At 39.5% G+C, this 16,774-nt stretch overlaps 1 protein-coding gene across 4 annotated transcripts in view; it reads right to left on the minus strand.

Moving 5' to 3' along the window:
- The window catches only part of itgbl1 (integrin, beta-like 1), a 48,799-nt gene that overhangs the window by 13,685 nt on the left and 18,340 nt on the right, over positions 1 to 16,774 (minus strand). For all 4 annotated transcript variants that reach the window (XM_023815102.2, XM_023815028.2, XM_023814949.2 and 1 more), the window contains 5 exons: positions 15,995 to 16,141; positions 15,010 to 15,132; positions 13,551 to 13,691; positions 10,920 to 11,060; positions 8,978 to 9,124 (listed from right to left, as the gene is read on the minus strand). In XM_023815102.2, coding sequence (XP_023670870.1) covers positions 8,978 to 9,124; positions 10,920 to 11,060; positions 13,551 to 13,691; positions 15,010 to 15,132; positions 15,995 to 16,141 — 699 coding nt within the window. The remainder of the gene's footprint in view (positions 1 to 8,977; positions 9,125 to 10,919; positions 11,061 to 13,550; positions 13,692 to 15,009; positions 15,133 to 15,994; positions 16,142 to 16,774) is intronic.

The raw sequence follows: 16,774 nt of genomic DNA on the forward strand, positions 1-16,774 counted from the left end.
TGTGACTGAGCAGGAGCGTCATTAATTAGTGCAATTTTAAACTGCCCCCCCCCCCCAAAAAAAAAAAAGAAAATAAAAAAATGTACACTAATTTAAATAAGACACAGTGAATATAAAGATTCCTTAAAGTATATTTGGTAACGCTTTGCATTAACTGCACATTGATAATGCTTTTATATTGCATTCATAAAACGTTCAGTACACCTTCATAATGTATTCATTAAGTATTCATAAAACATTCATAAATCATGTATGTATACCTTAACATTCTGACATCCCTTAACAGCTGTAATATACATTAATAAGAAACATTATATAAAAATAACAAACATTATAATTGTATAATCATGTAATGTTTGTTATTAATTTATTAAAGTAGTTAAAGGATGTTAGGATGTTAAGGTGTACTTGCATGCTGCTTATGAATGTTCTATGAATGCATTATGAATGTATTATGAAGGTGCACTGAATGCATAATGAATGCATTATGAAGTTGCACTTAATGCAAAGCGTCACCGTATATTTTAATTTCAAACGGTTTAAGATGGTTTTTCTTTTGAACCGTGAGGAAAATCTGACCTTTTTCATGGCCTCAGTTTACACATCTGGAATCAGTTGAAATGCACCTCTTACTGCCACATGTGGTAACCTAATTACATTGGGTGAACCATAGAGACCAAAAACACCAACAACACACCAACCTTTCAGCACACTGAAGCAGCCATTCATTTAACCTTTGCCGAGTTCTGATGCTCAAAGCAAAATTCTCATTCTACACAGGTATACTTGTAAATTTATTCTACTAGTCATTTATCCTGGATTATCACCCACAGTTATCTCTTGGACTACATTCAATGGAGCTACATGACTGTTGAGTCTCGCTGCTGATTGACTACATTGCAAAGTGGTCTTTGTGGTAGCAAGGTTATTAGGTAAATTTATGATCAATTATTTTGTCTAGTTAGACGTTGACTTGCCTACCTGAAAATACACAGCTGCTGGTAAACTGCCCATTCCAAGGAAACACACCAGTAACTGTGATCACACTGATATCAGTTCTCATTCATCTACTCCTGCGGTGAATTAGGGGACATTGCATTCCAGGGAGCTGTACTTGGAATGTGTCCCTGACTATAGCTAAATGGTACCAGAGTGTAATGATGAAGACTTCAGAAAGGTTAACCAGAGCACCATTACAGTATTTAGGGTATGTGACTCTGTTGTAGATGAGTGGTTGAATGGAAAATGGAAGGATAGTTTAAGGAAGTGTGTTTCCTGGCACTGGGTAGGAAGTAAGGCCATGACTTGTCTGTTGTACTCAGTCTTTATACAGGATTGAGAGCCGTTTCTTTGAGGCCCAGTACAAATGCCCAGGTATTGATGGCCACAGATTGAGCCCTTCCGTAGTCCAATGACTGTTCTGATTTTGCATGATTCTGTTCATCATTCCATCTTGAACAAAAGTTATAAATGGATGTACAGTGCTATGTAAAGTGTTAGGCAGCCAAAAGAAAATATGTTTAAACCTATCTGTGCAGTAAGTGTATATTTGCTCAGAGAAAAAGAAAAAAATTTACAGGCATTATAGTTTTATACCAACATAAATATAATTTTAAAATAATATCCTTTGGGTTGCCTAAGAGTTTTTCACAGAAACATAAAAATACACTGATTTATTTATATATATACATATATACACACACACATATATATATATACACTCACCTAAAGGATTATTAGGAACCCCTGTTCAATTTCTCATTAATGCAATTATCTAATCAACCAATTACATGGCAGTTGCTTCAATGCATTTAGGGGTGTGGTCCTGGTCAAGACAATCACCTGAACTCCAAACTGAATGTCAGAATGGGAAAGAAAGGTGATTTAAGCAATTTTGAGCGTGGCATGGTTGTTGGTGCCAGACAGGCCGGTCTGAGTATTTCACAATCTGCTCAGTTACTGGGATTTTCACGCACAACCATTTCTAGGGTTTACAAAGAATGGTGTGCAAAGGGAAAAACATCCAGTATGCGGCAGTCCTGTGGACGAAAATGCCTTGTTGATGCTAGAGGTCAGAGGAGAATGGTCCGACTGATTCAAGCTGATAGAAGAGCAACTTTGACTGAAATAACCACTCGTTACAACCGAGGTATGCAGCAAAGCATTTGTGAAGCCACAACACGCACAACCTTGAGGCGGATGGGCTACAACAGCAGAAGACCCCACCGGGTACCACTCATCTCCACTACAAATAGGAAAAAGAGGCTACAATTTGCACGAGCTCACCAAAATTGGACAGTTGAAGACTGGAAAAATGTTGCCTGGTCTGATGAGTCTCGATTTCTGTTGAGACATTCAAATGGTAGAGTCAGAATTTGGCATAAACAGAATGAGAACATGGATTCATCATGCCTTGTTACCACTGTGCAGGCTGGTGGTGGTGGTGTAATGGTGTGGGGGATGTTTTCTTGGCACACTTTAGACCCCTTAGTGCCAATTGGGCATCGTTTAAATGCCACGGCCTACCTGAGCATTGTTTCTGACCATGTCCATCCCTTTATGACCACCATGTACCCATCCTCTGATGGCTACTTCCAGCAGGATAATGCACCATGTCACAAAGCTCGAATCATTTCAAATTGGTTTCTTGAACATGACAATGAGTTCACTGTACTAAAATGGCCCCCACAGTCACCAGATCTCAACCCAATAGAACATCTTTGGGATGTGGTGGAACGGGAGCTTCGTGCCCTGGATGTGCATCCCACAAATCTCCATCAACTGCAAGATGCTATCCTATCAATATGGGCCAACATTTCTAAAGAATGCTTTCAGCACCTTGTTGAATCAATGCCACGTAGAATTAAGGCAGTTCTGAAGGCGAAAGGGGGTCAAACACCGTATTAGTATGGTGTTCCTAATAATCCTTTAGGTGAGTGTATGTTATAATATGGTTGTCTGTTGTTGTAAGGTATTATTAAATATAGAACTTTAGAGACAAAACTACTCAGAAACACTTTCTCTCTCAGAGCGCCATTTTAGAGTTAGATATAAATGAATACCTATTCAGAGTGCTTGGCAATTCACATAATAACAAAGAATTGTCTTTCACTGACAGAGCAACACTACACGAGCAGCTGAGTGGCTTGTTCTTTTGCTTCCATATCATCAAAGTAATCACACTCATTGTGCCAGGATCCCAACTAGCGATGGTAATTAGAGCCTTTCAGTATGTTGAAAAGAACCTCCTGCTGCAGAATCCAAGTTGTTTTCCTGCCCATTAGGGTCACCATAGTAACACTGCCAACATGAAGTCTTTGTCTCAGTTGTCAACATAATGCACTCATAATTAGTCAGCTATGGCAGGACATGAGACTTAGACCTGTTTTATAGGCAGGTACAAAGTTAATCCCAATGTGGAAAATGCTATGATAATGACATTGCCATTGTTGTAATTACGCTGTTCCAGGATTTAATGTTCCACACATGAAAAAAAGAAGCACATGTTGCTGAGTTTGATGAAAATGACTAGGCTTCTATCTCGTTTGTCAAGCACCATAAAGAAATAATACCTGTATAAATTGTCAGCTTTATGAAAAAATTGATATTAATGTTAATAATACATAATTACCAAAGGAAATCATTCAATTTTAGGAATCCTTGTCAAAGTCTATTCAAAAGAATTTTTTAGGCAGGGGTGCCCTGAATCTCCGCAGGAAATGGTGGGCTGTTGGTTCCTCTATGACAAGTTGATCTTGAAAATTAATTTGCAGGAAAATGTCAGATGCACGGAAGATTTAATCCCAAAGCAGTATATGCAGTTCCAGATTTAGATGACTTCACAGTAAATTGGTAGAGCATTAGAATGAGTTGCATACTGCTATGGGATAATTATCCTCATGCCCCCCCCCCTCGCCTTACCGTTTTTAGCTGTCATTTTCTGACACCCATCAGTGCATAGGCTAGAGGCAGACAGAAAAACAACCTGTGTCTTTCTGCCAACCTCCCAGACTGCTTTCCTGATAACGCCGTCTGCTTGATCCTGCTACCATAGCAACAAATGATGTCACGACATATTTGACTCATCAATTAACTTTCACCTTGCAATGGCCCCTTCTAACGGGGAGTCTATTTACTTCTACTTGGATTTTTTATTTTTTATTTTAAATTATAAGCTTTTCCATGAAATACAAAACGAAACTACAGTAAAAGAAAAAATATATTGTAAAGTTTCAATGTCCTGCTATAGTACATACAGTAATACTGAAGATAATATTCATATTCTTATAATCTCAAATTCTTAGACTCAACAATTCCCATTACTGTTACATTTTAATCTTTTTTTTTTCGACAATCCAAATAATCTTAATTTCAAATATCAACCTTCCAGCTGAAATCTCGCATTGGAAAAGCTTGGACTGAAGGTTCTTTACGTTGGATTTTTGCCATGTTTGATTATGTGGGTAATGAATGAAACATGATAAATATTTGAGAATTGCTACATATAGATAAGGTGATGTTACAGTAGTTGCATACAGATTATTTGAGGTAATTCTACTGGAACCTATGTTTCTCCATCCGTCCATTTTCTGTTACCGCTTTTCCTGTTCTGGGTCACAGGGTGTCTGGAGCCTATCCCAGAGACTACAGGCGCAAGGCAGGAATCAACCCAGGGCACAGTCACACACCATTCACACCTATGAGCAATTTGGCAACTCCAATTAACCTCACCATGGGAGGAAACTGGAGTACCAAGAGGAAACCCCATGACTACAGGAGCCCAACATGCAAACTCCACACACATGGAACCCTGGCGAAGCCTTGAATCCCAGGGGTATCAGGCAATAGCACAGCATCACAGGGTCTATCCCAGGCACCACGGGGTACCCTGGTCAGGACGCCTGGAGACTGCACTTCACTCATTATGGCCAATTCAGAGATGCCTATAACTCTGATTTCATGTGTTTGGAATTCAGAAGGAAACCTGCACAACAAAATGGGAACAAACCCCACACAGACAGAGTGGAAACAGGATTCAAAATCCCAATGCAGGATGAGCCCACTGAGCCAGCACCCTGTCCAACTTCATAAACATCATGTATAAAACCAAACACACATGGAATTCCCATGATTCTCAGCTTCTACCTATTGACCAAATTAAGGAATGTACATTATGCCATGTTACAATAGAACAAATCAGGAATGAAGCAAACCAGAACGCCACATAACTAAGGACGCAAAGACCCTTAAACCAAGACAATCTTCGTCATAGGATTTACATTACCGCTGAGTATCAGTGCAGTCTCATACCTCCACAGTTACGGACTTCATTCCCACATGAAGCCTTCCCCTGCCTTAGACTGATGTGCATATTTTATAAATGTCCTTTTTCTGACTACTGAAATGTTCTTGTGGACTTTTCTTCTCACTGTATGTTGATGATGCACAAAAATGCAATCGCTGTATTAAATTGCTCTTGAGGTTTTGCCTCCACTTTGTTTATATTTTGACTTGTTCTGCCATGGGAAGGTAAAGCGAACAATGTCCTACTATGGTTAGATGGCCAACCGGCAGCTTTTCGCTAATGATAGAAGATTTTAAGATAACTGCTACATTTTCAACTATATCAAAAGAACGAACCACTGAATGCTCAGAGGAAATGAATGATCGGGGATGAGGGAGTGAATCACTTTCGTTTAGAAGTTGTGTATTGAAAGATAGACTATTCAGCCAAATGTTACCTAAATGGTCGTAATACACAGCAAAATGATGCATAATTCTGTTCCTCTGTGTGGCAGTTCCACACACTACAAGATATAAAAGTTTCCGGTCTCTACATAATTTTCATGAAAGCACAAAAGAAATCATATTTACCCATCTTTCGAGCTTGCGAGGAACACACAGTGCATACACTGTATAGCAAATTGAAAGTATGCAAAGGAAAGTATCAGTTCGACAGTATATTCACAATGTGTGGATTTGAATATCTGCCTTTTTTCTAAAAAAAAATTGTAAACAACTCGCTAAATATCCATCCATCATCTTCCAACGGCTTATACAGGGTCACGAGGATATGATGAAGTATCATTGTTTGGTACCTGCTATTGTCATGTTCAGGGCACACAGACTGTGTGTTAGCCAGTGTTAGAGAGAGCAACCCCCCTACATCTGAAGATGGGGCAACACAATGAACTCCAGATATCATGGCTCCTTTGTCCAATTCTGCATTGGTTCTCATTCTATATTTTATTCTATTAAACACCCAACAAACATTCAATTATACCTCTGTTTAAATAAACCTGCGGAGTAAAATTTTCCAGCAAAACTTATTAAATAGGTTATATTTAAATGGGCATGTTACTGTATCTGTTAAATGTCAAATTTGTGAAAGGTAAGGGTTGATAAAAGATTTTCAGGCAGAGGTTTACACCTCTGTCACTCTGTGGATTTTCTCCACACAGTTGCCGGTGTTAGGTGACATTTAGTTGACTGTTAAGTGACTTTTCTCCATTAGGTAATCACTTCCATTTCTCCAGTGGTAAGGAGAGGAGAATCAGATTAAGGAACTGGAAGAGAGTGATTGCAATCAGCCATTATTCAAATCATTTAGGTTTTAATAGATTGCTAATCATCACAAGGCACATATCTTTCTGCCAGTCAACATCTGCAAGTTTATTCCACTTTAAATAATGTCACTACCCTACCTACCCATAGCAAAACAAAGGCTAACTCCAACAACAGGAAAATAAAAAACACCCCAAAAACGACAAAGATCCTTTCTGTCTTTCGTCCATTTTCCAGTTTAACTAATGGATACTTCCAAAGCAAGCACAGACGATGGAATAACTGTGTAGTACTGGATCTAAACCAAAGGCACAATGCCTTTAAATATACATAATGTAAACATTAAACATAATGTATTGTAAATTCTGTGATTTTATTTATTGATGAAACATAATACGTATATGTATGCCGTTGTTGTAAAACCGGATGGATTTCAGAATATTTATTTTGTAAAGTAAAATACTTTCCATTTGGAAAGTACATATTTGTCTTTTGCTCTCTTGAACAAACCCCCCCCCCCATCTCTCACACTTTGTCACACATTACTCACTAGCATTCTCTCTGTTATACTCACACACTGTCACACATTACTCACTAGCATTCTCTCTGTTATACTCACACACTGTCACACATTACTCACTAGCATTCTCTCTATTATACTCAGACACTGTCACACATTACTCACTAGCATTCTCTCTGTTATACCCACACATTTTCACACTTTAAATGCTACTGATTTTAATGGTATTTTACTAAAGCAGTAGCATTACTATACGACAATTACTTCAGACAGCAAGTACATAAAATATAGTCAATAAATATATTTATGTTCTGTCTGAATAATAGTCTACAGCTATTATGATTATAGAAATATTTGTGTGACATTTACCAAAGATCTAGCAAATCCCCTCTATTCCTTCATAGCCAAGATGTGCATAGTATACTGAAGCGTAATTTCCAAAAAAAAAAAAAAAAACACAATCAGAAACATCTCATGTATCAAAAACAGTATTAACCTTATACCTCATTTTCTGGGAACACGTCAGCTCATCATGCAGCTGATTCTCCTCCACTCACTGTCATTAGTTGGTTATTCCATTATTAAAGTCACACTTGATAACACTGGATTTACTCTCCTTGTGCATTTCTCTAGTACGAAGCAAGTCTTCAGGGTGTTTTGATTCTGACCGACTTTTCTCATGCTAGGTTCTGACACATTTTGTGTAGCTCATATTTCAATACAAATATGACCAGAAACCCTTTAGTTTACGTCCAGTTAGTGGTTCAAGCTATTGGCCTCCCCTCTAGGATGTACCTTTGCCTGGTACACTGTGCTGTGTGCAGTAAGCTCTAGTTCCTGCTGTCACCTTCACCTGCATAAGTGGTTGGAAGATGGGTATAGATCGATGTAGTCAACCAACTTATGCAGACAGTGTCTGGTCATATAGGTCACCTAGTCACATAAAACCTCTGCACCAGCTCTGGTTAATCCAGCTTGCATGGTGCTGGGTCACACCAGCCCTGACAACACAGAATAAGTAGTGAGTAACTCAAAAATTCACACCATTATCTTACCGACTTCAGCACTGTGCCCATGCTCCAGACACTCAGACAGCTACTATCAGTAATTATACCGCAGACCAACTAACACACCAAGAACTGCAATAACTTATTACTATCATTACTTCTAGACTTCAGAAAGCAATGTGCAGTTAATTATTTCCCTCCATGATCGGGTTCCTTCCGTATGGAACACGTGAACACGCAGAACATGTGATATCCACATCCGTCATCATACTCTCTTCTCTATTCATCCATCCTGTGCCGTGACTTGCTGTCACGTCTTCCAGGCCCCTTATCTCACCCAGAAACACTGGGGTGATGTTTGCGGACAGCAGGCCAAATTAATTTTCGCCACAACTGACACTTAGGCGCTGTCTACTCAGTGGGCAGGAGAAAGCCCTGCGACATGTCACAGATCTGACCTGGCTAATACTGCATAGTAACAAAGTATTAGTGCTGCAGTGTCCATCCATCCATGCATCCATCCATCCCATCCACTGCTTATCCTGGTAAGGGTCACAGGGATACATAAAATACAAGATGATTTCGTGGTTCATAAGAAGTTTTAAGTGTTTTTGTAGCACCTAAAATTATTTCATGAACACTGCAGAACCATTCCTTTACAGGTTTCTGAAGCAGCTCTCTGGCTATCGTATGAGATCTGGAATGGTCATTCTTCACGTAACATTACTCACACTCAGCTGTGAACCTTAGCTGTGTATGGTGGAGCCATATCCAGGTTATTCTCGGTCCTTCTATAAGGAGCCGCTTTCAAATAATTTTGCTCACACTCAAACTGGGTGAAGCCTGTGTTGGGACAAAACGTGGTGAAGAGGGCCAGGGTATTTACCTCTGCCGGAGCACGGCATGACGGACGTCCCCTGACACTGCCTGAGACTGGCCTCAGGGGACAGGTGACATGAGAGCGGATGCTCGCATTTCTTCCCAAGCCAGCCGTCCGTGCAATCACATCTCCCACAGTTACACTGTCCATGACCTTCACTCCGCAGAAGGAGAGAGAGGGGAAAAAAGAGAGATAAAAAAGGATTGATTGTCCACCAGCTCCCGAGCAGACAGCCTTGCAGACTTACGGCTGGCTTCAGCCATGTCTGTGTGAGTAGCTGCAAGGGAATTAGGCTTCACCTATTAGCTTCACTAATGGGCTTCTATGGAGATGATGGGATTGATGGAGGGTTATTTTTAAGCTTATTAGATGTTACAGAAATCCCCCAAAAGAATATCTGGAAGTCTGGATTACAACTTGCAATATTTGATGATGACACAAATTCACAAACATAATAAAACATACAGTTTGTTATCACAGATGCACTATTCATACTACTTCCTTATTCAGTGCTTAATGGTTAGGGAGGCGCACTTGTAATTGAATAGATTGCAGGTTCTAATCCCCGACCAGCAAGGCACCCCTGAGGTACCCTGAGCAAGGTGCCGCCCCCAAGCACTGCTCCGCGGGCGCTGAGTTAGCTGCCCCCTGCTATGTCACATTGCCACATATGGGTTAAATTTTGTGCACAACATTTTGTTGTTGTGCACTGTGTGCCATGGTGTGTCAACAATGACAACTAATCACTAAATTCTAAAATTCTAAATTCTATGTATATGCTGTAATTTACAGGTATAATTAAATTAGTGTACTGTCTAAATCATTTTAATTAGAAAATGTATTCAAATACGTCACAGAGCAGCGCAATTCCTCTGAATATTATTTATAATTATAAAGTTTTACTTCATGTTTGTTTGTTTAAGAGTAAAATTAATTCATTTAAACATTAGGTGTCAATTTAGATTAAGTGCACCTTCATAATGCATTTATACAGCATTCATTAAACATGAGGTGCTTCACAATACTTATTTGTTATTAATGTATATTAATGTTAATGTATATTACAGTTGTCATAGGTTGTTTATTGAAATATTATGAAAGCAATGCTTTGAGATGTTAAGGTATGCTTACATGCTTCTTATGAATATTCTATGGATGCATTATAAATGCATTATGAAGGAGCACTTAAGGTAAATTGTTACCAAACTTTTTTATGTTTTGGAAACACACACACACATGTACACACACACACGCACACACAGGTTTGTAATTATATCTTTGTGGGGACTCTCCATTTATTTCTATGGGGAAAACTCTAATCCCAACATGACAACCTTAACCCCTACCCAGCCCTAACCTTAACCATAAGTAACCAAACAAAATACGAGACTTTTAGCAAAAATTTTTACTTTTTTGATTGCATTCACAGATCTTTGTGGGGACCTGAAAATTGGTTCCCACAATGACACAATAACAGGTTTTTATTACATTGTGAGGAACATTGTTTTTCGAATAACCAGGATATTAAATATGAACTGTAAATTCTTTACCAGGCAATTTTCTTCTCTGTTCTCTGGAATTAAAACAGAAATGTATCTTGTGCAAAGAATGATTTCAAGGTCAGCAAGTTCAAAAACAATGTATAGGATCTGTGTCCAACAATGCAAAGTGTGGTCTTTATTAGGAAAAATGATTTAAAATGAGCATTGTAATTTTAAATTTGAAGAGAATGCAATGCATTGATAATTCAGCATACCAAACAAATGTTACTGGCAACTCAGAATCAATTACAGAGAAAATATGTATTAAACACAACCGTTAGTGCAAGAGAATGTCACAAATGGATTCACAGATGGACTGCTCAGTCTGTTTCCGTCGTATCATCTTGAAATTTACATCTACATTTGTTCGGCAAATTTGAGGAAAACGGAAGTGTCCTCCCCCTTACCAGAGCAGAAGTCGTCTGAGTATCTGTCGTATACCGAATGGCAGCTCCTCTCGTCACACTCACAGGTCTCTCCGTGAATGTCCCCCCACTCGCCGGAGGGATCCACGTCATAACAGGTGCACTCCCCACAGATGCAGGTCCCTGTGGACGTAGACGGCAAGAAATGCGCATCAGCGTGCCACTGCACAGCTGCCCTCTCTCCATGAAAAGTCTGGGTCTTTCCAGGTAGGTTGTTATAATATCCATGGTATAATCCGTCGATATTATATTTAAGCCTCAGTATTCCGTTTCTTTCACGATCAGAAGCCAAAGGATGCGCTACTTCTGTAATCCATTGCCTTTTATTGTGTTTTATTGTGTATCGCTGATTTTGGATTTGCAAATAAGCGTTGGGAAGTTGCAAGTAGGAAACAATAAAATGCCCTACAAATTACCCAATGTCACAATGTCAATATATTTTAATGAAAAGAACTGTCAGGTAGACTTTTGACAAATTTATTCATTCATTTTCCATAACCATTTGTCCTACATGGGGTTGTGGGGGACTAGAGCCCAAAAACAACAGGCACAAGGCAGGGAACAACCCAGGATGGGGCACCAACTCGTCACAGGACTCGTCACACTCACTCACCAGTCACACACACATTCACACCTACGGACAGTGTGGTAACTCCAATTCACCTTAACACCTTATCATGCCTTTAGACTGTGGGAGGAAAACCAGAGTAGCTGGATGAAACACCCAAACTCCATTCAGCTGGAGTGAGTAATGAAACCCAGATCTCCAGAGGTGTGAGGTGACCACACCACCATGCCACCCCTGTGATAAAATCAGCTAATATGAATTTTTTTGAGGAAGGAGTACTGTATAAGCGTAAGCAGCAAGCTAATGTATTGAACAGAAAACCAACTGATGTATTGAGAGCGGCCCTTCGTTCACAGAGTAGCTCTTAGTGACTAAGGCGAGCGACTTCAGAATCAGAATCCTTTCATTTTCCAGGCATAAGAAGTACAGGGATGTGGTGGGCGTCAAGAGGAATCCACTTATTATATTTTCTTATTTCAGAGAGAATGAAATTCAGTTCACACTCTACTATTAGTCCAGGTATTAGCACTTGAGGCTGTGGGTGGATTAGAACCTGCTTCTGAAATGAAAATAATCATCGATCCACATGCGCTAAAGTTCTGCTGCTGCGTCTCTTTTGAATTAAAGGCCTCTGGCTGAATGGGCACCAACTAATCTTTTCTCCCTTTGGTAACTGGGAGTTGGACTCATGTGACGCAAACATCCAACTGTCGGGCTGCTGTGGTAATGGGGTGAAGAGCTGCAGCCATGAATGTGGAATTTCTCAGTCAAAGGGAATCCCCAGTGCTCACCTAAGGAGGTGGAGTTTGACCTACTTCTGCTGTATCCAGACATGTTTGGGGGGGGCGGGGGTGGGGGGGCTGAAACTGACTTCCCCTTTTGTCTGAACAATTGAAAGTGCCCCCCCCTTTGGCATTCTGTGTGCCCCTTTTTGATAACCACAATCACACAATATTTACAGTAGCTCTCGATTGAGCACCCACCCCCCTAATTCTGTGTCAGTCCCCTGTGGTATCATGTGTCCATAAATGCAGTTCATTTTACATGTACTCTGCAGTGTAACTCTGAGTCTGACCTACTTCTGCTTTTTTTTCGCTTGATATGAGATTAACATAAGCAGTGCTTGGTACACAACAAAAATCTGTTTAACTGTTTAAGTCATTTCTCTCACTAGATATAAATATGTTTGATATTTTGTTAATTTACTGGAAGCTATTATTGGTACACTTCATGTCCTCTGCTTCACTGTGCCTTCGCAAAAGGCTAAGAGAAAAATAGACATTTTAATGCACCCCAATGATGTACTGGGGTAACTGCAGTTAGAAAAGCCTGATAATTCTTTGAGGTAGAGCACAATCCCCATGATTAGTCAAACACCAAGGGTGGCATGTAGATCAGGCTCACAGTTTTGGGGGACACTGAGTCTCAGAATACATAAAAAAGAATTAGGCCTTATTAATTGGAATGTGATAAGTGAAATGGGTGGAAATTTCAGGTCCAGAAAGTAAAAATACAGACCATGATTTAATTTCAACCAAGCAGTTGTGTATAGAGTCAGAATTACAGAGTACTCTACTGGTTGTTTGAGACTAAATCATGGTTTTAAATTTTTACTTTCTGGACCTGAAATTTCCACCTCTGGGAATAACCCACAGCAAATTGGAAAATATGCCTTTTCAAGTTCCATTCAAAATTTAGGCATACAAATAGTAAAAGTACACCTTGGAAACACAAAAAATATATAGAATATATTTCAAGTCAGGAAACCACTATAAAAATCATAATCAAAATCAATTCATATACTCAATTTTCTCATTTCAAGAGATTACAGAGTAATAATTAAGATCCTCCAGTGTATTAGAAATTTATAATTTCTTGAAAAGTCATTGTCCAATAGCTCCAATAATCAAGTCCAAAAAAGTTTCTGAGGAGGTGGTACAATTGGTTCAGACATATTGACACAATTTTCATTTAATTCTTCAGTATTTTTAGCATCTTAGTCTGACAACAGCTCCTGGATTTAAAGTGCTTTTTAAAATATGTACCTCGGTTGCTACAAATCTTGCCACCTGGAGATGTGCATCTCCTCTTGCTCTCCCATGGGCTGATGTCACACTGGAATTCACATTTATCTCCATGCCAACCAGCCGCACAGTAACAGTTTCCACAGTAACACTTTCCATGGCCTGAAACCAGAGAGTGAACAGATGAGTTCTCCATTCTTTGCTCCCTTTAGACAGCTTTCCATCTAAGTTAAACCTTCCCAGTTGCTGCAAATTTAAGAAAATTCTTGTTTGTTTCTCATTATCATAAAGGGGACATTTTCCATGATTGTGTTTGTGTTGGCTGCATAAGTAATTTCTTCTTAATGAAACAAACCAATAAAAGCATTTTATATAATAAAATCCCAAAGTATAAAAGAGCAAAATGGCAAAGCACAAAACCTCAAGGAAGGGAACAGGTGCCATTTATAGGCCAAAGAAAAATGTCAAGTTGATAACATTTCATTACATTATTTCAATTTTCATCACAATAATTTAATATATAACACATTTCATCTTGACACTGTATACTGTAAGTAAATTCACGCTATATTTCTGCCTTTCTTTTGAAATAATGGCATATCCTGTTTAAATAGATCACATACTCTCACTAGCCTCCTTTTAAATTTAGTTTTAATGGCCCAGAATATTGGACAAACTTAATACACAGACATGAACATACTTTTAAGAAATGGGTTACAATTATAGAAAGACAATAAGTCATTTTCAGTGTAAAAGTAGTTAAAGTGTTTTAATTAAATACTGAAAAGTTACATACATCCTACAGATAAGTGACAAATCAGGTTGGCGATCTTCTTGCTACTGGTTCTCACTTGCGTTTGTATCTTGAATGGGTCATGCTGAGGATTTAAATATTTTATTAGGTCTTTCAGTGCTTTGATTGCATCCTTTGCTTCACTATCCTGGCGAGTGGCGAATATCCATTTCATATGTGCAGATTGAAGCAAATTTGTTTATCTCCTCCATTCAGACCTTTATGCTAACAAAATCCTTCAGCATCAGATGGTAGTACCACTGCTCTTCTGAGCAGCAATTATTACCTAGCATCCTTACTGAACTTTGAGAAGTGTTTTGAGAGGGACTTCTTTGCTTGGAATACATTACACAATATAGTATATTAATCAGACTGGCCTTTTTAAAGCATTCCCCATTCTAAAAACTGCATGGATACTAAAGGTAGCTGTTTATACATATAATAATAACTGATACTTTATTGATCCCTGTGGGGAAATTGTCTACGCTCACTAATAAAACTCGCAGATCATGAAAATACCAGTAGAGGTGAAAAATTCCAATAGGCACTATAATCATAACTCTACTACTGAAATTTCACATAATAATGTACCTGGAGTAATAAAACTGGTGACAGAAACCCCACAGCAAATGGACATCACACACTATTATTCAGAGTCTGGACAGCAGCTTGTGGTCGCAGACATACCTCCACACATCTCACCGGTCTCCTCATCGAGGCATTCGCCGTCGTTGCACTCGCAGAACCGCCCACTGATAAGACCCCGGCCGCCCGGGTTTTGACATATGCAGCTGCCACAGTGACAGGATCCTGCAGACACAGACACATGGGAGCCTGTGATTCTAGGCCCAGAAGGTCATCCGCAGGTGACCGGGCTGCCCATGCGGTGCAGCGTCCACAAGGCAGCTCTGGACAGCGCCCTCTGCTGACTGCTGAGGACTATGGCGGTGGGCAGGGGTGACTTAAACATTACCCACATGTGGGCTATTGGGCTGTCAGGCAGACAACAAGCCCACATACTGTACCAGAATGTTTTCTTCAAATACAGGGGCGTCATTAGGTGTATTTTAGCCTATTTAAAATGTTTTCTGTCCCTCCCAAATAAATGTGCATTTATTAGCTTATGTCATGAATAACTTATATATGTTTGCCATTGCTCCCCCCCCCAGTAAAGATTCAGCCCCCCTATCTATCCTCCTGAGACCCCACCCATTCATTTATGTCCATTGTAATGGACATTTTATTGTTGCATTTATTTTTTCACTGATGTTAGGAAATGTATTTATTCCTGTTGTGCACTAAAGAGGACATGCTGTGAAATTAAAAATAAAAATAAATTTGAAAAAGATCTAAATTGTAAGATGTCTTATTTCCTCCAAAGACAAATAACCTACAACTGAAAGACACTTTTTTCCTTGGGTCTCAGGAGGCTATTCAAATACCTGACATTCAATCGAATCTCAGTGTTCAAATACCTGCCAATCGATCAAGTCTCATTGTTCAAATACCTGCCATTCATCAGGATCTCAGAGTTCAAATACCTGCCATTCAACCAATTCTCTTTCTACAGAAGCAAATAATAACAGGGAAAGCTACAGAGCATGAAGACAAAAAGCAAATACAGGTTCAAAAGCGATTCTGAATGAACTAAAGTTCGTTGCCAATAACTTGCCTGCATTTGAGCAGATTACTCCTTGAGGGTTTCGGCATAACTCTTTACTTTTTCTCTTTGAAAGGTTACAGTCTTCTTTATACTGACAGGCTTCGCCAAACCAGCCCTGCTCGCACATGCATTTCCCACAGTCACAGGTACCGTGACCTGAAGAATGTGATACAAAAAGAAGAAAATATTTTAGTGACAACATACTCACATGTTCAGACTACTGTGTGTGGGTCATGCATTACTGCATCACCCTGGAAGGCAACCAACATAAAGATGGATATAAATCTACTTCATGCAGCACTGCTCTGTCTGACAATAAAATCGAGGGCCACAGGGAATACTCTAGCATAGTCAGTGAACTGAAACAAGTGTCAATCAGCTCATTGGGTGACACGAGCAGCCGCCCAGGGCACCATCGTCTGAGGAGGTGTTGACTTGCTAGCCCATTTCTCTTGGTCCTCATGCAAGGGGGTGGGGGGTGAGGGGCATCATTATAGCTTGCCAAGGGCTCCCCAATCAGGTTTATTGGTTAAGTATGCTCAGACACAAATTTGTCTCCAGTTGTCAATGGCTCTCCAGTGTACTTGCACGACAGCTCAACACAAACAGAGTAGATACACATTGTTACAGTACTTAGTTTTATTTATCTGACACTTTTGTCCAAAGTGACATACAAGTGAGGAAGCAGATTCAGCCAGTCCCTGGAGCAATTGGGGTTAAGGATCTTACTTAAGGGGCCAGTGGTGATATGATTACTCTGCTGGATATTGGATTTCACCTTCTGATCAT

Source organism: Paramormyrops kingsleyae, chromosome 1 (assembly GCF_048594095.1).
Source record: "Paramormyrops kingsleyae isolate MSU_618 chromosome 1, PKINGS_0.4, whole genome shotgun sequence".
NCBI lineage: Eukaryota > Metazoa > Chordata > Actinopteri > Osteoglossiformes > Mormyridae > Paramormyrops > Paramormyrops kingsleyae.